Source organism: Salmo trutta, chromosome 30 (genome assembly GCF_901001165.1).
Source record: "Salmo trutta chromosome 30, fSalTru1.1, whole genome shotgun sequence".
Classification (NCBI taxonomy): Eukaryota; Metazoa; Chordata; class Actinopteri; order Salmoniformes; family Salmonidae; genus Salmo; species Salmo trutta.
Genome location: NC_042986.1, coordinates 7,847,684 through 7,872,729, shown reverse-complemented (window position 1 = coordinate 7,872,729; position 25,046 = coordinate 7,847,684). Strand labels below are relative to the sequence as shown.

Genomic DNA, 25,046 nt, shown 5'->3' with positions numbered 1-25,046 from the left:
TGCACCAAGTATCTTAGATAAAAAGTGAGTGACTAAGATCACCGCGGGAAAACAAAACAAAATTAATGACAGATTTCTTGAGTCATCTTAGATCAATTCTGACTATTTTGAGGAAGTGTATATTGGCTTACGGTATCTCAAAATGGACAAAGGTTTTCTTATTTTTCAAGCGGGTGATCTTTTAAGGGAGTATGCTAGCTCACTCGTTTGGTTTGCCTAGCCGCCAGCCGAACTGAAGCATGCTGACGCCTTTAGGCATTAGTGCGTAAGCCTAAACTTTAGGGTGTGAATTTAGGACTGTAGTCAAGATACATTATAAAACATTTAATCATGAGCCATTTCAAAATGATTTGGCTGCGCTACCCAGGGAGCTGATTTATCTAGAGGATGATTTAAATCACGCTAGAGAATGTTTTACTGATTTGCTCACTGAGGTAATGGACCATCATGCCCCAGTAAGAAAGAGTATAGTTGGGGCTCATCCATCTCCATGGATTGATGAACTGGGTGAGGCATTTTCTCAAAGAAATATGGCAAAAGTCTTAGCAGACAAATCTAAACTAGAAATTGATTAAAATAATTATAGAACACCATGTAATTAGGCAGGTAAATTAAATCATAAGAAAAAAACATTTACAAAAATGCTTTTATTAATTGTAAAAATGATTCTAAAAAAGGTATGGAATACAGTTAAGGGCTTACTTGGTACATCTATTTCATCATGCCCGTCAAGTGTGGAGGTTGACGGGAGAACATTAACAAAACCAGCTGATATTGCCAATCATTTCGCAGATATTTTTTTTTTTACTAAGAAAATGTATTTACTGAGCGATAATGTAAACACCCATTCTTCCAAACAAGCTATTGTCCAATGGATTGATGAACATAATATGAGCAAAAAAAAACTGCTCTTTTATTCTACAAACGGTGTCAGTGGAGGAGGTGTTAGACCTATTGAAGTCATTACCTGATGGTAAATCTACAGGTTATGATCTTATGGAAAAAATTTCGCTTCACTATGCTGCTCCCCAGACTGCAGCTCCACTGAAACACATATTTAATTGGTCACTGGAAAAAGGGACATTTGCAAATGTATGTAAGCATGCTAAAATGTGCCCAATAACGAAAGACCGCAAAGAACCCACGCATTACTCCTGCCAATAGTCAACCAATTAATCTACTTCACTCAGGAGGATTATTGCTTGGCTAGAGCTTCCCCGGTCAAGTGTAAGTGCTGTTATTGTGAAGAGGAAACGCCTAGGCGCAACAATGGCTCAGCCACGAAATGGCAGGCCACACAAGCTCACAGAACTGCACCGCCGAGTGCTAAAGCGCATAAAAATAGTCTGTCCTCGGTTGCAATTACAGAGTTCCAAACTGCCTCTGGAAGCAACGTCAGCACAATAACCTTTAGAGCTTTATAAAATGGGTTTCCATGGCTGAGCAGCCAAAGTGCATAATAACAATTCACCATGCGCAATGCCGAGCGTCGGCTGGAGTGGTGTAAAGCTCGCCGTCATTGGACTCTGGAGCTGTGGAAACGCGTTGTCTGGAGTGATGAATCACGCTTCACCATCTGGCAGTCCAACAGACAAATCTGGTGTGGCAGATGCCAGGAAAACACTACCTGCCCCAATGCATAGTGCCAACTGTAAAGTTTGGTGGATGAGGAATAATGGTCTGGGGCTTTTTTTCATGGTTCGGTCTAGGGCCCTTAGTTCCAGTGAAGGGAAATCTTAAAGCACCAGCATACAATTCAATTCTAGACGATGCTGTGCTTCCAACTTTGTGGCAACAGTTTGAGGGAAGGCCCTTTCCTGTTTCAGCATGACAATGCCTCCGTGCACAAGGCGATGTCCATACAGAAATGGTTTGTTGAAATCAGTATGGAAGAACTTGATTGGCCTGCACAGAGCCCTGACCTCAACCCCATCGAACACCTTTGGGATTAATTGGAACGTCCACTGCAGCCCAACACCTCACTAATGCTCTTGCGGTTGAATGGAAGCAAGTCCCCGCAGCAATGTTTCAACATCTAGAGGAAAGCCTTCCCAGAAGAGTGGAGGCTGTTATAGCAGCAAAGGGGGTACCAACTCCATATTAATGACCATGATTTTGGAATGAGATGTTCGACAAGCATGTGTCCACATACACTACATGACCAAAAGTATCTTGGTCATGTAGTCTAAATAAAAACTAGTAAATCAAATCTGAAAACTAACAAACTAAACAAAAAATTTAAAAAACATGAATAGAAATAACGACATCTAGAACTTAAGCTAGGTGGGGGCATGTTTTTTTATTATTGAAACCCAGATGCTAATGACCCTGTCAAATATCCGGTATGTGGTTCTCGCTAACGGCTGACCGAATCACGACAAGGGGCGGGGAGTGTGTTGAGTACCTCCAGTGAAGTTGATTTGCAATGTTTCATCGACAGAAGATTTGAATTGAACATTTGAGCATCAACAAATCCCTAATAATGTTGCCTTACTGAAAATGAGAAAATTAAAAACGCACACTCACTTCCAGCTCCAGAGCTGGGGCCTACAGGCACCGTGGAGGCCCCTGGGCCCCCCTCCTCCTCTGGCCGGGCCGTGCCCTCCCTCTCCTTGGCCAGCCGCTCCTGGATGACTGGTTCACCACGAAGGATGTGACAGAGTATAGCCAACATGGACTCAGCCATGCGGCCCCCGTACACTTTGAGGGGTTTCCTGTTCCACAGGCTTCGGATGCAGTTGAATGCCGCCTGAACACAGTGAGAGAGTGGGTTAGTATTACATAGATTACCTCAAAACACACACTTTTTTGGTTACTACATGATCCCATATATGTTATTTCATAGTTTGTCTTCACTATTATTCTACAATGTAGAAAATTATTTAAAAAATAAAGACAAACCCTTGAATGAGTAGGTGTGTGCGTGCGTGCATATATATAAAACCTTGTTTTTGAAAGAAAAGCTACATTTTTGTCCATTAAAATATCAAATTTATCAGAAAGTGATTTTTAATTGAATATCTACATAGATGTACAGAGGCCCATTATCAGCAACCATCACTCCTGTGTTCCAATGGCACACTGTATTAGTTAATCCAAGTTTAAAAACGGTTGTGCTGGTTAAAGAAGCAATACAACTGGCCTTCTTTAGACTAGTCAAGTATCTGGAGCATCAGCATTTGTGGGTTTGATTACAGGCTCAAAATGGCCAGAAACAAAGAACTTTCTTCTGAAACAAGTCAAACTCGACTATTCTTGTTCTGAGAAATGAAGGCTATTCCATGCGAGAAATTGCCAAGAAACTCAAGATCTCGGACAACGCTGTGTACTACTCCCTTCAAAGAACAGCGCAAACTGGCTCAAACCAGAATGGAAAGAGTGGGAGGCCCCGGTGCACAACTGAGCAAGAGGACAAGTACATTAGTGTCTAGTTTGAGAAACAGACGCCTCACAAGTCCTCAACTGGCAGCGTCATTAAATAGTACCCGCAAAACACCAGTCTCAACGTCAACAGTGAAGAGGCGACTCCGGGATGCTGGCCTTTATGTGTATGTATTTATTTGATTTAACCTTTATTTAACTACGCAAGTCACTTAACACATTTTTATTTACAATGACGGCCCATACAAAATGACCTTGAGCGTAAACATCGCAGATGCCAATCAAACAACCAAGAAACCACATAACACACACACACTACCTTCTGAGTGACGATGAGGAATCGCAGGGCGCTGAATTGGGGGGTGGTGGGGGTAACCCCAGGGACCTTGACGGGCAGGCTGTGGGGTGAGTCCAGCACTGTACTGGGATTCACCATCTTCTCCACCAGCATCAGCCAGGCATCCAGGAACTCCCCTGTCCCGTCTGGAAGCTCAGTGTGCTCCAAGCCCTCAGAGACAGGCACCTTACCACCCATAGTAAGAGCCCAGTTAAATGTCCTGAGGAGAGAGAGGGGAAGGAGAAATGTGTCAGTGCTGCTGGGCAGAGAAACATCATTATTGCCCATAGCTGTCCTGGTCAACTCACATGATCAGGTAAAACAAGGCCATACTCATAATGATTGTATTGATAATGCTGACAAAAGTAGTGCCAAATGTCAATACGTATGTACAGTCAGGTAGTCAGCAACAGTAGTAGGGTTAGTTGTAGCTACAGGGCGTCGACAAATTCCATGTAAAGAAGTTCCAACAACGCAAGTCTGTCAGATATTAACAGAGCTAAGCAAGGGTGCTCCACTCACTCGAAGAGCGCGTCATGTCCTCCGGAGCAGAAGAACTTCTGCAGCATGAGGTGGTAGGGATACTTCCTCTCATCGAACAGCATGGGGGACGTGAAGCCCACCGAGCAGATGAAGAACGTCAGCCTGGAGAGACAAGTGATAGTGTTAAAATTGACACTGGGAGCATTAAATCAGCCAATCGATAGATGCAGATGGAATCGTCCTGACAAGTGTAAAGCCTTGTAACCAAACCAACCAATTGCCCCTCCTACATGTCCTACATGTTTTTTTTACCTTTATTTAACCTGTTGGGGATAGGGGGCAGTATTTGCACGGCCGGATAAAAAACGTACCCGATTTAATCTGGTTACTACTCCTGCCCAGTAACTAGAATATGCATATAATTGTTTGATTTGGATAGAAAACACCCTAAAGTTTCTAAAACTGTTTGAATGGTGTCTGTGAGTATAACAGAACTCATTTGGCAGGCCAAAACCTGAGAAGATTCCAAACAGGAAGCGCTCTCTCTGACCATTTCATGGCCTTCTTGATCATCTCTAACCAAAACAGGGGATCTCTGGCATGACGTGACATTTTCTAACGCTCCCATAGGCTCTCAGAAGGCGCCAGAAAGATGAATGGTGGCTTTGCAGGCCCTGGCTGAAAAACATTAGCGCATTTTGTAAGTGGTCGATCTGAGGACAATGAGACTGGAGGCGCATGCACGAGCCAACACCATGTTTACTTTCTCTCCCTTTGAACGAACACAACGACTCCCGGTCGGAATATTATCGCATTTTTACAAGAAAAATTGCATAAAAATTGATTTTAAACAACGGTTGACATGCTTTGAAGTACGGTAATGGAATATTTTGAATTTTTTGTCATGAAACGCGTCGGGCGCGTCACCCTTCTTTACCCATCGGATAGTGTCTTGAACGCACGAACAAAACGCCGCTATTTGGATATAACTATGGATTATTTGGAACCAAACCAACATTTATTATTGAAGTAGAAGTCCTGGGAGTGCATTCTGACGAAGACAGCAAAGGTAATCAAACTTTTCTAATAGTAAATCGGAGTTTGGTGAGTACCACACTTGGTGGGTGTCAAAATAGCTAGCCTGTGATGGCCGGGCTATCTACCCAGAATATTGCAAAATGTGCTTTCACCGAAAAGCTATTTTAAAATCGGACATAGCGAGTGCATAAAGGAGTTCTGTATCTATAATTCTTAAAATAATTATGTTTTTTGTGAACGTTTATCGTGAGTAATTTAGTAAATTCACCGGAAGTGTTCGGTGGGAATGCTAGTCACATGCTAATGTAAAAAGCTGGTATAAATATGATATAAATATGAACTTGATTGAACAAAACATGCATGTATTGTATAACAATGTCCTAGGATTGTCATCTGATGAAGATCATCAAAGGTTAGTGCTGCATTTAGCTGTGGTTTGGGTTTATGTGACATTATATGCTTGAAAAATGGGTGTCTGATTATTTCTGGCTGGGTACTCTGCTGACATAATCTAATGTTTTGATTTCGTTGTAAAGCCTTTTTTGAAATCGGACAGTGTGGTTAGATTAACGAGAGTCTTGTCTTTAAAATGGTGTAAAATAGTCATATGTTTGAGAAATTGAAGTAATAGCATTTCTAAGGTATTTGAATATCACGCCACGGGATTACACTGGCTGTTGAGTAGGTGGGATGCAAGTCAGTAAAGAACAAATTCTTATTTACAATGACGGCCTACCCCGGCCAAACCCTAACGACACTGGGACAATTGTGCACCGCGCTATGGGACTCCTAAGGACGGCCAATTGTGATACAGCCTGGAATCGAACCAGGGTCTGTAGTGACGCCTCTAGCACTGAGATGCAGTGCCTTAGACCGCTGCACCACTCGGGAGCCCCGAGTGATCTATGTACACAAGCAAACAACCCTCTGGGCTTATCAGAAGCAAGACAAAATTATTACCAAATCTTATCCACCCTCTGAGAACTATAGAAGAGGTTAGCTTGTATGGGCTGATGGGATGATTTTCTTGGAGATTGGGTGACAGGGTAGATCCTGACTGAGTAGCGTACCTGAAGCGAGGGGTGGGGGTGTAGGGTGGGGGCTGCCAGCTGAGGCCCTTGGTAAGCAGCTTGGTGAGGGAGGAGGCGGTCGCCCTGGCGGCGGGGGTGGGCGCAGTGCCAGTGCTGGTGGCGTGGTGAGAGCGGCGCTGGCGGACTGGAGAGCCCACACACAGCTTCACCAGCAAACCAAAGAGTTCAGCCAGAGCCCGGCCCAGGCGAGACGATGCTGGAGGTGAGAGGGGAGAGTTACAAACCTGTAGGAAAAATACAGCTAGCGCTCGCAAATATAGAATCAGGAGTCAAAGCGGACGTGTCCCGACCTTCATCAGACAGTTAGACACACTTCTCACTAACGCAGAGATTCTGACCGTACATCTCTCTATTTGGTGGGGATACCATTCTACACTTCAACTATGCCTACTACCCGAATACAAATAAACAAAAACAACTGGAAAATAAAGAGAAAGAACTAGGATTTCCTCACCGGAGAGCAGTGGTTTGATCTGCTTGATGCGTGTGGCCATGGCGGGGGTCAGTTTAGACTTGGTCTTGGGGTCAGCGGTGCCGGCGGTCGGCTCGTCGGTCTCCATGGGGGCTAGCGTGTCCCCGTCCAACCCCATCCCTTCCAGGAGACCCGTGGCAGAGGGGTCCAAAGCAACAGTGTCAGACTCAGCTAGGGAGAGAGAGAGAGGGGAGAGGCCTAGTGGTTAGAGCTAGTGGTGGCTGGGCTGGAAGAGAAAGTTTGGCTAAAAGATGCTTCAATTCTTTCTTTGCACGTTGCTCAAACGATGCCCGACCAACATTCCGGAGTTGGCAGTTTTTTTCAGAATGTAAAAAATAAATTAAAAAAATAACTGCCTAAAGCACACTGCCAAACATTGCCCAACAAAATGTCCTATTGCATTTTTCATGAATTAACGTTCATAAATATTTGATAATAACATTTTCTTTTGGTTGTTTTTCCAGTAGGAGGTCGTCTTCATTACCAGCTCTCCTGGATCCTGAGGCGGTGGCTGTGGTTGTGGTGCTGCCAGATGGCTTGTCCTCTTTGGGAACAAGCTTCTGCATGTCAGCCTGGCCAAACTCACAGCCTGGGGGGAGACTGGAGGAGGAGAGGAGAGAAAGAGGTTACTGTGTGCTGCTGGCTGACTGCTGAGGAAGAGAAAGTCAGAGAGAGAGAAAGAGAGAAAATGGGAGAAACAGAGAGAAACCCAAGGCCAAAACAGATGGATAAAGCAAGAGGGATAAAAGAGCCAGGAGGAGAGAAAGCGTCAGCTTAGTGTACCTGTTGGGTGTGCAGAGGGACAGCAGCACAGTGCTCTCCCAGACCAGAGAGCAGTAGAGCTGGCTCAGCTTATTGAGAACACTCAGACCTAGCTGGGAGCCCCATTGGTTCACACTGATGGCCCTGATCTCACTCTGTACAACAAACAGGGGAAGAGATGGGACTGTTAATGCACCCACCACTATTAAGCAACTCCATCCCAAAAATTACCTAAAAACCACAGACATGGTTATTTTGAAATCCACAGACAATAAAGATGCAATATGTGGACAGTTGGTTGGTTATATATGGCTGACATCTTCAAACCAATAGAATGAATATATATACACACACACACATACAGGTGAAGTCAGAAGTTTACATACACCTTAGCCAAATGCATTTAAACTCAGTTACACAATTCCTTACATTTAATCCTAGTAAAGATTCCCGGTCTTTGGTCAGTTAGGATCACCACTTTATTTTAAGAATGTGAAATGTCAGAAAAATAGTAGAGATAATTATTTATTTCAGCTTTAATTTCTTTCATCACATTCCCATTGGGTCAGAAGTTCACACTCAATTTGTATTTGGTAGCATAACCTTGTGAGGATGCTGGAGGAAACGGGTACAAAAGTATCTATATCCACAGTAAAACGAGTCCTATATCGACGTAACCTGAAAGGCCGCTCAGCAAGGAAGAATCCACTGCTCCAAAACCGCCATAAAAAAGCCAGACTACGGTTTGCAACTGCACATGGGGACAAAGACTGTACTTTTTGGAGAAATGTCCTCTGGTCTGATGAAACAAAAATAGCCATAATGACCATCGTTATGTTTGGAGGAAAAAGGGGGAAGCTTGCAAGCCGAAGAACACCATCCCAACCATGAAGCACGGGGGTGGCAGCATGATGTTGTGGGGGTGCTTTGCTGCAGGAGGGACTGGTGCACTTCACAAAATAGATGGCATCATGAGGAAAGGAAAATGATGTGGATATATTGAAGCAACATCTCAAGACATCAGTCAGAAGTTAAAGCTTGGTCGCAATTGGGTCTTCCAAATGACCCCAAGCATACTTCCAAAGTTGTGGCAAAATGGCTTAAGGACAACAAAGTCAAGGTATTGGAGTGGCAATCACAAAGCCCTGACCTCAATCCTATAGAAAATTTGTTAGCAGTACTGAAAAAGCGTGTGCCAGCAAGGAGGCCTACAAACCTGACTCAGTTACACCAGCTCTGTCAAGAGAAATGGGCCAAAATTCACCCAACTTACTGTGGGAAGCTTGTGGAAGGCTACTCGAAACGTTTGACCCAAGTTGAACAATTTAAAGGCAATGCTACCAAATACTAATTGAGTGTATGTAAATTTCTGACCCACTGGGAATGTAATGAAAGAAATAATAATATAATAAGAAATAATAATGCACATTCTTAAAATAAAGTGGTGATCCTAACTGACCTAAGACAGGGAATGTTTAGTAGGATTAAATGTCAGAGGTTGTGAAAAACGGAGTTTAAATGTATTTGGCCAAGGTGTATGTAAACTTCCGACTTCAGCTGTATGTATGTATGCATGTATGCATGCATGCATGCATGCATACACTTTTTTTGTTGTTGCAAAACATCAACACCTGATTAAAACTATTTGGGGGCTACTGGTGTGGTGTGACAATGAGAGAGCATTGCTGATTGGTTCCCAGGCTTCTTACCTGTCCAACCCTGCAGGTGTGCACAAACATCAGGATATAGGCGTGCGCAGCGGTGAGCGCGTGTAGCAGGGGCGTGGCGCGGGCTGACAGCGTGGCGTCAGTCACGTGACCGGCGGTGGCGAGCTCTCGGAGGAGCACCGAGCCACCAGGGACCTCGATGGGGCGGTGGAGCGGCTCGAGGGCCGACAGGATGCTGTCCAGCTGACACAGCCCTTCCTGGAGCACCTTGGGCTCATGGGAGAGGGTCTGGGGACCACGGGACAACACACGGCGCTTCAGTATCAATACAGCACAGTCACAGGGATCAGAGACTGAAGTTGGTTACATTTAATAGGTCTCCCTGGAGTTTAGACACAATACACCAGCACCACACACAGGGGTCAGAGATTAAAGACCAGCACAGGTCTGGGATGCCCCAAGGAGCCTGGAGTGTGTTCACAATATAGCAGTGTCAAAGGGAACCTAAGGAACATAGGACCTTAATCACAATGAAAGATCAATGTAACATGTAAGTTCATATTCTCTTCTCTTAGGTGTCTATAGTTGTTGAGCTCTGCTTGAGCTCAGTCATTAACCAATTTAATTAAATCATGTCCCCACATCTCCCCATGCTCCCAGTCTCACCAGTATGGACTCTCAGACCCTGGCTACAGCCTGGCAGACCTCCTACCCCCATATCTAGTGCCAATTGTTTTTGGTAGAATTTTTTTTTTTTTTTAAATACTGCCATTTCTAGCATTATCCACTATGTTTACTAGAGGTAAAGAAAATCCTTAGAAATGTTATTTAATTGACACAAGCTGTCTGCAATCGATCAATCAATGTCTGGTTGTTAATTGTACAAAGCCTATTTGGCAGGGAATACTATTTGTAGATCAGTGATTCGACACCTCACTTTGCTCAAGCTGATCCTCTCCAACGGACTCAGAAGTACATTACGGGCAGTTTAATCATTGACGGATGTTGTAGCAAAAGTCGGGGTGTAGCCCTGACCGGGACTCAAACCCGGGTCCAGCAACTACAGGTTAAATAAAAAAAATGTAAAAGACAAAAACCAACTAAAACAACAACCCATGTCATGTCCCCATAACCCGTGTCAGGTCTCACCAGTATGGACTTGCAGACCCCGGCTACAGCCTGACAGGCAGCTGATGTGGGGAAGTCAATGGGAAGGTTGGGCAGACCCAGGATGGAGACCAGTGGCAGGAGACCCTTCTGGTTGACAAACTCCTGACAGTGGTCGTCGGTCGTGTTGTTACTCAGGATGGACTCCACAAACTTCATCTGAGATGGGAAACAAGGGAAGACTCATGGTATGGTGCAGTATATGAACATCTCAAAAAGTGCTTGATTAGACAATAGTAGAAAACAATAGAGTCTATACACACACTGGTATATGCTCACAAAAGTGATTATTTTGTTTCAACCTTAGTACCAATGTGCAGATTTATTTTGAACACTCACAAGGGAAACAATCTCATAATAATATTTGAGAGACTAGAATTGCTTCATTGACAAGTTTTGTTTAGTGGAAAGGGACTTGATTTAAGTGTGCTTTTTAATTGCAGGTGAAAGAATGGGAAAGAACTTCGACACCACGTACCACATTGAGAATGTAATCCATCAGAGGAATGGGTATCCTCTCTTCAGTGCCAACAACCCTATAGGAAAAACACTATCAGCATTCCAACTCCCCACCGCAAAAACATGTAATAAAATGTGAAATGTAAAACATTTATGAATATAGAGGAAAAAATTAAATATCAGAGGAGCAATAAATCCTGAATTGATCAGGAAAAATCACATCTCTGATTTAGTATGTCATACAGTTCAACTGGCACTGACTGTCTGTTGCTCTCTGGCTCCCCCTGCTGCTGGGTGAAGGTATGGAGCGCCTCCTCCTCTTCCTCGTCTTCGCTGGAGGCCTCCTCGGCGGCGTGGGAAGAACGTGCCGGGGGCGCGGTCACGGTACCATCAGTCTTCTGGATAGAGGGCTTCTGACAGATGTACTCCGGGGCTCTGCCCAGGTTACAGATCTCCTCCAGTAACTGGGAGAAGAACAAGCATGTGTTCATTTACTATACCGTGTAAATCTCTAGGGCCTAATAATGAGTTGTTCCTGTTCAGATCACACTGATCCAGGTTAGTTTACTACGCAGTTAACATGGTCAATCTGAATGATCGGGGTCCTAGGTTTTTTCGTGACCTGAAACAGTTCAACTCTGGGCCCAAGTTAAAAGCTGCAACAAGAGTTAAGTTTTTCCTGATGAAGTCATATGGTGAGGTAAAACTAGTAGTCTAGACATGATCAATGGTAGGGTAGGGCATTTAAGAGTTTCTGTGTCCGAGTACACAAGAAAATCCTTTTGAGAACTCGAGTACCGTGAAATTGGGCTGAAGGCAAAAAAGTAAGCAGTATGCCAACAGTTGTTCCAATTACTGGTTGTTCTGGTCATGAACCCATTTTCACTGCACTTGACATACAATAAAAATCATAGAGTTTGAACGTTTGTCTAGTACTTAAGCTCAAATTGAGTACTCGCGCCCATCCCTGATCAATGCTGCTGATCATTTCAGATTGTGAACCCACCTTGATGATGGCAGTAGTGGCGTCAGTCTTCAGAGTGGGCTGGTGTCTCATCAGTTCATCCACAGCACTGCCCAGGTTGGATGCCGTGTCTCCTGTAGAAACACACACATTAGAAGGCTTACATACACAGACAATCTCATCTGAATCAACAGTGTAATGTGTCACCACACAACTTGAACACACACACACCTGTTTTTTCAACAGTGAATAGTGTTCTTCCTTTAAGTTCACAGAGTCCTCTCAAAAAGTCTCTCACCATACTAGATTCCTATAACACACCCACATCCCCTACACTCACCCAGAGGGTCAGAGCTGCGGCGCCGTCTCATGGCAGGCAGGTAGTCAGGTGACAGAAGCACCTTGAAGAGGCGCTCAAAAGGCTGGCATTGGACGAAGGAGTGCAGGCCTCGCGCGTTCAGGCACAGGGCACTGAACACGTTAGGGAGAGAACCAAGCACCTCCCGGGTGGCCGGGACCTGCAGAGAGAGAGACTGTGAGAGAGAGAAAAGGGAGAAAGAGAGAGAAAAAGGGGAGGGAGAGAGTGAGAGACAGAGTGGCGAGGGGTAGGGAACAACTAGGAGGAGAGGGACTGGGAAGGAGAGTAGGGGGAGGCGCAGGGAATCAAAACGTAAAAGGCAATCAGGAGCGGAGGGGGAGAACAGGAGGAAAGAGTGAGGGAGGAAAGGAGGAGGTGAAACCAATGAGGGAGAATGACCGTTTCATGTAATGCTGTGTGGCAGAGAGGAGGAGATGAGGGAAAGAGGAATGAGTGAAGTTAGAGAGGGAGGACTATGTGAAGAAAAGTATATCGCCTTATCCCTCTAGAATGAACGATATGCATCATCTAGTGATCTATTGATAGGACAGGTGCCTGTCAGTCACAAAGCGAGCGTCGACAGGGAAACACTGCTGGTTTGTCAGTCTGCTGTCTGTCCCGCCTCTCAATACATGTGTTATTTTTGTGCGCGGTGGTTGAATTTCTTTTCACGGAGGAGGGAGAGCATGATGAGTCTCCTGAGTGAATTTACACGCACCATGTAATGTACAGTGCCTTCAGAAACTATTCATAGCCCTTGACTTATTCTACATTTTGTTGTTTTACAGCCTGAATTCCAAATGGATAAAAAAAAATTAAAAATCCTCTCACCCATTTACACACAACACCACAAAAACAGGTATAGAAATTTTTGCAAATCTATTGATGAAGAAATATCTCATTTACATTAAGTATTCACAACCCTGAGTCAACGCGTTAGAATCTCCTTTGGCAGTGATTACAGATGTGAGTCTTTATGGGTAAGTCTATAAGAGCTCCGCTTTGCGTCGTGCCTAAGAACAGACCTTAGCCGTGGTATATTGGCTATATACCACACCCCCTTGTGCCTTATTGATTAATTAGGTTATCGTCCTGCTGAAAGGTGAATTTGTCTTCCAGTGACTGTTGGAAAGCAGACGACCAGGTTTTCCTCTAGGTTTTTGCCTGTGCTTAGCTCTATTCTGTTTCTTTTTATATATATATAAAAAAACCTAGTCCTTGCCGATGACAAGCATACCCATAACATGATGCAGCCACCACTATGCTTGAAAACATATATAGTGGTACTCAGTGACCTGTTGTTTGTGCCCCAAACATAACGCTTTGTATTCAGGACAAAGCACATTTCCCTGTCACATTTTTTGCTGTGCTTTGACGCAAACAGGATGTATGTTTTGGGGGAAAAAATTATTCTGTACAGGCCTCCTAGTTTTCATTGTTATTTAGGTTAGTATTGTGGAGTAACTACAATGTTGATCCATCCTCAATTCTCCCATAACAGCCATTAAACTAAATATTTTAAAGTGAACATTGGGCTCATTTCCTTCCACTTGAGCAACTGGAAGGACGTCTGTATCTTTGTAGTGAGAGTGTAATTAATAACTGCACCATGCTCAAGGGGATATTCAATGTCTGCTTTAAAAAATAAAATTAAAAAAAAATCGATCTGCCAATAGGTGTCCTTTGTAAGGCATTGGAAAACCTTCCTGGTCTTTGTGGTTGAAAAGTACTGCTCAACTGAGGGACCTTAAGGATCATTGTACGTGTGGGGTACAGAGGCAGTCATTCAGAAAACATGTTCAACACTATTATTGCACACAGAGTGAGTCCATGCAAGTTATTACGTGACTTAGGCACACTTTTACTACAGAACTGATTTAGGCTTAACAAAGGGGTCGAATACTTGACAAGACATTAGCCTTTCATTTTTTATTAATATGCATCTTTTTTTAACAATTCCATTTTCGACATTAAGGGGTATTGTGTGCAAGCCAGTATCACAAAATCTCAATGTAATCCATTTTAAATTCAGTCAAGGGGTGTGAATACTTTCTAAAAAAGGCACTAAGTGTTAACAACGAGGTGAAATCCACTTATGTCCAATTATTGTTTTGTTGCACGTTCTTCCTCCCCCTGAAGATGTTGGCATTTTAAAAACATTCTCCTGCAATTCTAGATTGTTTCTCAACAGGGAATCCATGTTAGTTGACATAACACAACTTTGAAAGAGTAGAATAGATATAGTTTGCCACAATACATTTAAAGGGTATAGTAGGCAAGTTTTTCTGACTAGATTACTAATCTACAGTCTTCCCTCAAGTCCCACCCAGTGTGATTGACAGATCTGAAACCCTACCAACTCTGACTCTCAAATATCCGTCCCCCTCCCCTGACAATCGCACCCACAACAACTGGTTGACAGTCCAAACTGTTAAAGGGAAAGTTCACCCAAATTACAAAATGACATTGGTTTCCTTATTTTATTAGGCAAGTCAGTTAAGAACAAATTCTTATTTACAATGACGGCCTAGGAACAGTGGGTTAACTGCCTTGTTCAGGGGCAGAACGACAGATTTTTACCTTGTCAGCTCGGGGATTCGATCCAGCAACCTTTACGGTTACCGGCCCAACGCTCTAACCACTAGGCTACCTGCCGCCCCTTACCTTAAGTGTCCACAGCAGCAGAGCCAATAAAATACATAATTTGAAGAACAAACAATTGTGGCAATTCATATCTTGCAGTAAAAATGTAAATATGATTTGAATCTCTTAAGACCGGTTTAATATTAAAAAAGGTGATCGTACTTAGAAAATAGTCCTGATCATATAGGCCTATGCCTACAATACACTGAATTCATACATTTTCAGTCATTTTAATTGCAAAGTCACATCTTCCTACTCAATATCCCAACTAATTTTACCAATCTGGGAGGTCAAGTCGTTAAGAGTATTCAATAATTTAGCTGTGTATTTTGGATGGAATCAAGACATTAGAATGTACCAGAGGCCACCAGAATAGAGCTCGTATATGAACCCCCCGAACCGGAATTCCCTGGCTGGCTACTCCATGTACTTACAGACAACACTGAAGACTAGCAAGTGTAGGCACACTGCTATTTATGCATGACCCTGCTCTAAATAAAATGTGACATTTAAACGTGTAGAAGAAGGGGGGGTGGACAGGAGGGAGCAGTGAGAGGAAGTGAGGGGGGGGCAGGATCCGGTGAGCAATCAAAGAGAGGGAGGAGAAAGAGTGACCCCGCATTCAGACACTAGTGGCAAAAATACGCTCTCCGCAATTATCAACGCGAACCTGCATTGAAGACCGTGGATTGGACGTTCCAATTCCGTTTTGCGTTCCTTTTCTGCACTGCTCTATTTTCTACACTCCTGTTGACATGTTCCGCTTTCGTCCAGCCAACCAGAAAAATGTTGGAGGGACAGTGATCTGTTTAGATTGGTTTAAATTCTTCCAAATACAGGAGGGGGAGAAACATTATATTGACACCTTCACTTGCAGAAAGAGTATTTGCCACTAGTGTCTGAAAGCGGGGTGAGCCGAGAGGGGAGGGAGTGCTGTGCGACTCACGTCTTTGATGAGCAGGGCATGCAGCATGACATCAGTCAGACCGTTATCCTGCAGGGAGGAGAGCAGAGACGGCTCCTGGAACACAAACACTGTCACCACCTCCGTTGCTGTGGAGGAGAGAGAGGAGACGAAGGGAGAACGTTTTTAAATCAGACCAAAAACTGACAGACAATTTACACCATTCCTTTTCGCTTAACAGCAAAATGGCATATGATTTGATGGACTTTGGAGAATTGTCTCTAGTGAAATTAGTAAGCATACTATGCAATCTAATACATCTAAACCAAAGTAGAGGTCGACCAATTATGATTATTGGAGGACCAAAAAAGCAGATACCGATTAATTGGACGATTTTTAAAAAATATATATATGTGTGTAATAATGATAATTACAACAATACTGAATGAACACTTATTTTAACTTAATACATCAATAAAATCTATTTAGTTTCAAATAAATAATGAAACATGTTCAATTTGGTTTAAATAATGCAAAAACAAAGTGTTGGAGAAGAAAGTACAAGTGCAATATGTGCAATGTAAAAAAGCTAACGTTTAAGTTCCTTGCTCAGAACATGAGAACATATAAAAGCTGGTGGTTCCTTTTAACATGAGTCTTCAATATTCCCAGGTAAGATGTTTTAGGTTGTAGTTAAAACCTGTTGGGGATAGGGGGCAGTATTTGCACGGCCGGATAAAAAAACGTCCCCGATTTAATCTGGTTACTACTCCTGCCCAGTAACTAGAATATGCATATAATTAGTAGATTTGGATAGAAAACACTAAAGTTTCTAAAACTGTTTGAATGGTGTCTGTGAGTATAACAGAACTCATATGGCAGTCAAAAACCTGAGACAAATCCTAACAGGAAGTGGAAATCACTTCAAGCCTTTGCCATTGAAACACACAGGGACTTAATCATTTAGCACTTCCTAAGGCTTCCACTAGATGTCAACAGTCTTTACAAAGTGGTTTGAGTCTTCTATGGTAGAAACTGACCCAAAGAGAGGCTTGGGAAGTTGGTAACAGGGGGAGGGCTATTACTACTATGACGCGGGCGCCCATGGGAACCCTTTTGTTCCAAAACGTTTAGTAAGACAATGCAATCGTCCGCCTTGAATATTATTGAAGGTCTGGTTGAAAAAGGCCCTAAAGATTTATGTTATACAACGTTTGACATGTTTGAACGAACGTAAATATATATTTTTTGCACATTCGTGACGACAAGTCCCGCGCGCTTCAGTACATTATGAGTAGCCTTCGGAACGCGCTAACAAGAAGCAACTATTGGGACATAAATTAACTTTTTCGAACAAAACTACATTTGTTGTGGACCTGGGATTCCTGGAAGTGCCTTCTGATGAAGATAATCAAAGGTAAGGGAATATTTACAATAGTATATTTGATTTTAGATGGTTCCAAGATGGCGCTAACATGTATCGCCTAGCCTATTTTTCTGAGCATACCACGTCGTTTTTTGCAAAGTGTGATTTCCCAGTAAAGTTATTTTTAAATCTGGCAATGCGGTTGCATTCACGAGATGTTAATCTAATATTCTTTGAATAACAATATTAAATTTTAACAATGTTTTCGAATAGTAATTTTGTAAATTGTAGCGCTGATTCACCGGAAGCATTTGAGGGAAAATATTTTCTTAACGTCACGCGCCGATGTAAAATGCTGTTTTTATATATAAATATGAACTTTATCGAACAGAAAAAGCATGTATTGTGTAACATGATGTCCAAGGAGTGTCATCTGATGAAGATTGTCAAAGGTTAGTGCTGCATTTAGCTGTGTTTTAGTTGCTTTGAAAATGGCAGTGTGATTTTTTTTGGCAGGGTACTCTAACATAATCTAATGTTTTGCTTTTGCTGTAAAGCCTTTTTGAAATCGGACAACGTGGTTCGATTCAGGAGAGGTGCATCTATAAAATGGTGTAAAATAGTCATATGTTTGAGAAATTTAAGTTATAGCATTTATGAGGATTTGTATTTCGCGCGACGCGATTCCACTGGCTGTTGACTAGGGTGGCCCACGTTCCCAGAAAGGTTAAAGGAATGATATGATCATTTCTCTTATACCATTTGTATTTCATATACCTTTGACTATTGGATGTTGTTATAGGCACTTTAGTATTGCCAGCCTAATATCGGGAGTTGATCGGCTTGAAGTCATAAAAAGCGCTGTGCGTAAAGCATTTCTAAGAGCTGCTCGCAAAACGCAGTAAAGTGCTGTTTGAATGAATGCTGCTGCCTACCACCACTCACTCAGTCAGACCGCTCTATCAAATCAGACTTAATAATAAACACACAGAAATACGAGCCTTGGGTCATTAATATGGTCAAATCCAGAAACAAAACGATTATTCTTTCAGTGAAATACGGAACCGTTCTGTATTTTATCGAACAGGTGGCAACCCTTAGTCTAAATATTGCTGTTACATTGCACAACCTTCAATGTTATGTGATAATTATGTAAAATTCTGGCAAATTAATTACGGTCTTTGTTAGGAAGAAATGGTCTTCACACAGTTTGCAACGAGCCAGGCGGCCCAAACTGCTGTTTATAGCCTGACTCTGCTTGCACAGAACGCAAGAGAAGTGACACAATTTCCCTGGTTAATATTGCCTGCTAACATGAATTTATTTTAACTTTAAGAAAAGGCATTGATGTTTATGGTTAGGTAAATTTGGGTAGATTTGTGCAACGATTGCGCTTTTTTCACGAATGCGCTTTTGTTAAATTGTCACCCGTTTGGCAAAGTAGGCTGGGATTCGATGATAAATAAACAGACACCACATTGATTATATATGAAACGCAGGACAAGCTAGTTAAACTAGTAATATAAACCATGTGTAGTTAACTAGTGATTATGTTAAGATTGATTGTTTTTTATAAGATAAGTTTAATGCTAGCTAGCAACTTACCTTGGCTCCTTGCTGCACTTGCGTAACAGGTGGTCAGCCTGCCATGCAGTCTCCTCGTGGATTGCAATGTAATCGGCCATAATCAGCGTCCAAAAATGCCGATTGTTATGACAACTTGAAATCGGCCCTAATTAAATCGGCCATCTAAACCGAATATCACTGAAGAATGTTGTGTGAACTGAGTACTCACCCAGTAGGAAGAGAGAAGGTCCATAGTACTCGGCATTACTGATGATGTGCTTGAGTGAGGTAGGCAAGGACCCGTCCATGACTGGGGAAGAGAGGCCATACAGAGACAGGACGGTTAGTCAGGCGGTATTCATACATCATGGAATTTAATACAGTGCCTTCAGAAAGTGTTCACACCAGTTGACTTTTTCCACATTTTGCTGTGTTACAGCCTGAATTTAAAATGAGATTGTGTCATTGACCTACACACAATACCCAATGTCAATGTGGAATTTGGTTTTTAGAAATGATTACAAATGATTTAAAAATGAAAGCTGAAATGTCTCGAGTCAATCCCTTTGTTATGACAAGCCTAATTAAGCTCAAGCGTAAAAAAAAAATCTCATAAGTTAAATGGACTCATTCTGTGTTCAATAACATGTGTTTTTTTTAAATTAACACCCCATCTCTGTACCCCACACACAAAATTATCTTTAAGGTCTCTTAATCGAATAGTGAACTTCAAGCACAGATTCAACCACAAAAACCAGGGAGGTTTTCCAATGCCTTCCAAAGGAGGACACCGTTGATAGATATGCAAAAAAACAAAAAAGCAGACACTGAAAATCCCTTTGAGTGTGGTGAAGTTATTAAATTAGGCTTCGGATGTTATATCAATACACGAGTCACGACAAAGATACAGGCATCCTTCCCAACTCGGTTGCTGGAGAGGAAGGAAACCGCTCAGGGATTCCACCATGACGCCAATGGTGATTTAAAAAAAACAACAACAAAAAACAGTTTAATAGCTGCGATAGTTTTCTCCTAAGGAAGGATCAACAACCCTGTAGTTACTCCACAATACTAACCTAAAAGATAGTAAAAAGGAGGAAACCTGTACAGAAAAAAATATTCCAAAACACGCATCCTGTTCGCAACAAGGCACTGCAAAAAATGTGGCGAAGAAATAAACATTTTGTCCTGAAAACAAAGCATTATGTTTGGGGCAAATCAAACAGCACATTACTGAGTACCACTTTATATTTTCAAGCACGGTGGCTGAATCATGTTATGCTTGTCAACGGCAAGGACGAGTTAACTTTTTTGTTTCCTCGTCCGTTTTGGGGTGCAGCCATGGGCAGGGGTGCATCCATGGGCAAGGCCCACCCAATGGGGAGCTAGGCCCAGCCAATCAGAATGAGTTTCTCCCCACAAAGGGGCTTTATTACAGGGAGAAATACTCATTGCTTTGGTGGACATTCCTGCAGTCAGCATGCCAAATGCAGGCTCCTTCAAAAGTTGAGACATCTGTGGCATGGTGTTATATGACAAAGGTGCACATTTTAGAGTGGCCTTTTGTCCCGAGCACAAGGTGCACCTGTGTACTAACACTGCTGTTTAATCAACTTGTTGATATGCCACACCTGTCAGGTTGATGGATTATATTCGCTAAGGAGTAATGCTCACTAACAGGGATGTAAACAAATTTGTACACAAAATTTCAGCAAAATTAGCTTTGAATGGATCATTTCAGCTCATGAAACCAAAACTTGACATGTTGCGTTTATATTCATTCAGTGTACATCACAACAACAAAAAAGAATAACAGTACATTGTACAACACATTATTACACCACTCTAATCTTCAATAAAATATTTGTAATACCACAATATTATAATATGTTTGTGTACGTGTCTCTTCACAGTCCATGTTGTTCCATAAGGTGTAGTTTCATCTGTTTTTACTGCTGGCATGAGTTACTTGTGGAATAGAGTTCTATGCAGTCCTGTGCGTTTCCCCAGAGTCTGTTCTGGACTGTTCTGGGAACGATGAAGAGACCCCCTGGTGGCATGCCTTGTGGGGCATGTATGGTTGTCTGAGCTGTGTGCAAGTCGTTTCAACAGACAGCTCAGTGCTTCAACACGTCAACACAGTAGTGACGCAGTCAATCTCTCCACTACTTTGAGCCAGGAGAAACTGACAAGCATGTTATTGATGTTAGCACTCAGTGTACAGTTAATGGCCAGCCGTCCTGCTCTGGGCCCACTGTAATTTACCCATGTCCCTCTCTGTGGCACTTGACCATAGGACTGGGCAGTCATCCAGGTGCGAGAAACAAGGGCCAATAGGACCATTTTTGCTTATAGCGATGTCAAGAAAGCAGAGCTTTATTACAGACAGACCTCTCCTTATCTTAGCTACCTTTGCATCAATATGTTTTACAATCCAGGGTTACAGCAAGCAGTTTAGGGACCTCAATTTCCACAGTATTCATTACAAGATTTACTTGAGGTTAAGGGTTTAGTGAATGAAGTCCCAAATAAAATGCTTTTCATTTTTGAAATATTTCAGACTAGCTTATTACTTGCAACCCATTCTAAAACTGACTGCAGCTCTTTTATTAAGCGTCACAGTGATTTCACTTGTTGTAGCTGATGCGTATAATGCTGAATCATTAGCAAACATAGACAAAGGCTTTACTCAGCGCCAGGTCATTAGGTGAAGATTGAAAAAGTAAGAGGCCTAGACAGCTGCCGTGGGGAATGCCTGACTACCTGGATTATGTTGGAGATACTTCCATTAAAGAACACCCACTGTTCTGCTAGACAGGCCATTCTCGATCCACGATATAGCAGAAGTCATTACATAAATTTTTTCAGCAGCAGATTATGATCAATAATCTCAAATTTAACTGAACAAAACCGCTCCCAATCTTAATTTATTTCAGCCAATTATCCGTCATTTGTGTATGTGACGCACATGTTTAGTGCCCTTCCCTATAAGCATACTGAAAGTAAGTTAATTTGTTTACTGTGAAATAGCCTTGTATCTGGTCAAAGTACATTTTTTCCAAAAGTTTATTAAGAGTTGGCTGAGCTCTTAGAGACTTAACCCAAAAGATTCATAGCTGTAATCATTGCCAAAGGTTTTCAAAAATGTTTTGACTCAGGGGGGGCGAATATTTATCTAATCAAAATAGTTTTATTTGTATAACTTTTTTTATAAACGTAATTATTTATTTCGCTAAAATAAATACATTTTAATCCCACTTTCTAAGAGCACTGCATACAGATATGGCCTTCATGGTTATGAATAGTCTTCCACTTCAATTTGTTGAAGCACCATTTCCTACTAATCAGCATTAGAACCCCTTAACCCTTAAGGGGGGCGGGTAGCCTAGCGTTTAAGAGCGTTGAGCCAGTAACTGGTCGCTGGTTCAAATCCCTGAGCTGAAAAATCTGTCAATGTGCCCTTGAGCATGGCACTGAACCCTAATTGCTCCTGTAAATTGCTCTGGATAAGAGTGAATGGTAAAAGACTTACAATGATCATATAGGGCCAGTTACCCCAGATAGCTTAAAGTAGCTGGCCACAGTTCCAGAAATATGACCTATAATTGACTACAATATGAATGAAATACATTTCCTTCCAAAAAAAATATATTTAAGAATGTTAAGGGGTTTCTGTTCCCCTGCTAGGCCTGTCAGGAAACATAATGGTGTGGGCGTATACCAGTCAACAGCTGATTTGCCAGCTCAGCCAATGGGATCTGCATACACTTGGATATTGAAATGACCTATTAACTCCACTTGGGGCTAGAAGGCCATCTTGGTTTTACCCATGTGGCAGCTTAACCAAGTTAAATAGTGTGGATGGATTAAGGATTTGGAAAAGCATTATGAAACTACTAGAGTACTATACTATAACAGCAATTAATGCAGACTGATTATTTCACAAACGTGAGTCGTTTGTCACTACTCCTGATATTTTCATTGTTTGTTAGCTTTTGTTGACTGATATAGTCTAGCTAACTAGGTTTCTCGACATAGAACTTTAAGATACAAACCACAGGACTTGAAAAAGAAGTGACTGGTGAGGTAGTTGTATAGGCTTTGTCCGCTTTGCTAACACCGGCTGCGGATTGATTAGCTTGTTAGGTAGATTCTGTGTAGTGTGCACTCCTGAGCCCATGGGAGATTCTCAACAGATTTTACCCACTCCTCCGTCCTCGCCACGCCTACTTTTGAAAAAGGTCAAAGGTAAATCGAGGAGAGGAGGCAAGGTGGAAATACGGAAACAAATGCGCTTGTATGAAAAGAGACTCCTTGTCCACGAGCGCGTCATCGGGCAAATGGCTTTTACAGAAGAGGAAACCCAAAATGTTTAACGTTTTTCACTTGTTGTGGCAGACATTTTATAGATAAGATGTTCTCTATTGAGTCTCAAGCAAGGGGGAGGCCGATGACGTCACTGATTTCCATCAGACCAACTCCTTGAAGTTTGCCGTTGTCAAAAGAACACACTATTTTGCTCAAAACATTCATTTTTTTTACCCTTTAGTGTGTGTACTTCACTGTATTTATACTTGGGATATCCCTTTTCAAAAGTTCAATAATAGCTGCAGGACGTCTAAGTCTAGAGAACCTCCATTGATCATGCTTTTTATAGAGTGTGGTTATTACAGCTCACTCACCGTGGCGGATGCCATCAGAGAAGGCAGGGTCCTGGATGGCTTTCTTTAAAAAGTTTAACATTGACTTCAACAGAGCGGCCCTCTGGGGAATACACTGGACGCCTGCAAGGAGAAAAGCAATGGGAGACGGTCAACATGGGAGACGGTCAACATGGAGTGTGTGCATGCGCGTGTACGTGCTTGAGTGTGCGTGCGATAGCCTAAGCTGAGAGAGTGTGTTTGTGCGAGTGTTGCATGCGTGTTCCTCTGCGTGTCTGTGTACCTGTACGGGGCGTGCTGGAAGTGCTGCTGAGTCCTCTGGGATCGGTCTCAGGTCTGGAGCCAGAGGAAGTTGAGGGACCAGGGCTGCTCTCCATCCTCTCTTCTGACACTGTTAGGAATACAGTGTTAGCAGCCACAACACAAAGCTAACAGCCATAACACCACAACACATGGCCAACTCTAGACCTATATTAGCAACCATAATGCAGACATGGAAAAAGTGGGTAAATTCAGGCCATTTAACTTTTAATTTAGGGAGCTCATTAAAATTTGTAGCAACCATAACACTACAACGCGTGCTAGTTACCAGGTAGTAGCATTGTAGTTTTTACATTTTTTGTAGGCTTTATGAATTGTTTTCAAATAGGGAAAAAAATGTCTATAAGCCAAACACTTCATAAAAGGCATCTGGCAGAAGTATTCATCCTAACATTTTTTATTTAACCTTTACTTTTAACAGGGAAGACATTGAGACCTAGGTCTCTTTTACAAAATGTGCCCTGTATACACACACACTGCATTAAATAAAGGTTAAATAAAAAATATATTTAAATAAACTCAGTATTCAGACCTCTTCCCCTTTTCCACATTGTTACGTTACAGCCTTATTCTAAAATGGATTAAATAATACATCGATCTACACACAATACCCCATAATGACAAAGCAATTTGTGTGCACGTTTCAAAAAAATAAATATAGAAATAGTTTATTTATATAAGCATTCAGACCCTTTGCTATGAGACTCAAAATTGAGCTCAGGTGCATCCTGTTTCCATTGATCATCCTTGAGTTGTTTCTACAACTTGGAATCCACCTGTGGTAAATTCAATTGATTGGACATGATTTGGAAAGGCAAACACCCGTCTATATAAAAAGGCCCCAGTTGACAGTGCATGTCAGAGAAAAAACCAAGCCGTGAGTTCGAAGGAATTGTCTGTAGAGCTCCGAGACAGGAATGTGTCGAGGCACAGGGTACCAAAAAATGTCTGCAGCATCAAATGGCCCCAAGAACACAGCGGCCTCCATCACTCTTAAATGGAAGATGTTTGGAACCACAAAGACTCTTCCTAGAGCTGGTCAGGGAGGTGACTAAGAACCCAATGGTCACTGACAGAGCTCCAAAGTTCCTCTGTGGAGATAGAACTTTCCAAAAGGACAACCATCTCTGCAGCACTCCACCAATCAGGCCTTTATGGTAGAGTGGCCAGACGGAAGCCACTCCTCAAAAGACACATGACAGCCCGCTTGGAGTTTGCCAAAAGGCACAGAAAGGAGTCTGACCATGAGAAACAAGCGTCACGTCTGGAGGAAACGGTGAAGAATGGTGGCGGCAGCATCATGCTGTGGGGATGTTTTTCAGCGTCAGGGACTGGGAGACTAGTCAGGATCAAGGGAAAGATGAACCGAGCAAAGTACAGAGAGATCCATGATGAAAACCTGCTCC

At 42.4% G+C, this 25,046-nt stretch overlaps 1 protein-coding gene across 20 annotated transcripts in view; it reads right to left on the bottom strand.

Moving 5' to 3' along the window:
* Positions 1-25,046, bottom strand: part of huwe1 (HECT, UBA and WWE domain containing E3 ubiquitin protein ligase 1) — a 75,129-nt gene that overhangs the window by 38,569 nt on the left and 11,514 nt on the right. For 15 of the 20 annotated variants that reach the window (XM_029722462.1, XM_029722461.1, XM_029722481.1 and 12 more), the window contains 17 exons: positions 23,603-23,710; positions 23,341-23,442; positions 18,888-18,968; positions 15,769-15,875; positions 12,162-12,354; positions 11,864-11,955; positions 11,101-11,321; positions 10,877-10,934; positions 10,381-10,557; positions 9,274-9,519; positions 7,586-7,719; positions 7,287-7,402; positions 6,785-6,973; positions 6,310-6,526; positions 4,241-4,363; positions 3,701-3,938; positions 2,521-2,749 (listed from right to left, as the gene is read on the bottom strand). In XM_029722462.1, coding sequence (XP_029578322.1) covers positions 2,521-2,749; positions 3,701-3,938; positions 4,241-4,363; positions 6,310-6,526; positions 6,785-6,973; positions 7,287-7,402; positions 7,586-7,719; positions 9,274-9,519; positions 10,381-10,557; positions 10,877-10,934; positions 11,101-11,321; positions 11,864-11,955; positions 12,162-12,354; positions 15,769-15,875; positions 18,888-18,968; positions 23,341-23,442; positions 23,603-23,710 — 2,631 coding nt within the window. The remainder of the gene's footprint in view (positions 1-2,520; positions 2,750-3,700; positions 3,939-4,240; positions 4,364-6,309; positions 6,527-6,784; positions 6,974-7,286; positions 7,403-7,585; positions 7,720-9,273; positions 9,520-10,380; positions 10,558-10,876; positions 10,935-11,100; positions 11,322-11,863; positions 11,956-12,161; positions 12,355-15,768; positions 15,876-18,887; positions 18,969-23,340; positions 23,443-23,602; positions 23,711-25,046) is intronic. The other 5 variants (XM_029722477.1, XM_029722482.1, XM_029722469.1 and 2 more) reach the window with 4 other exon arrangements.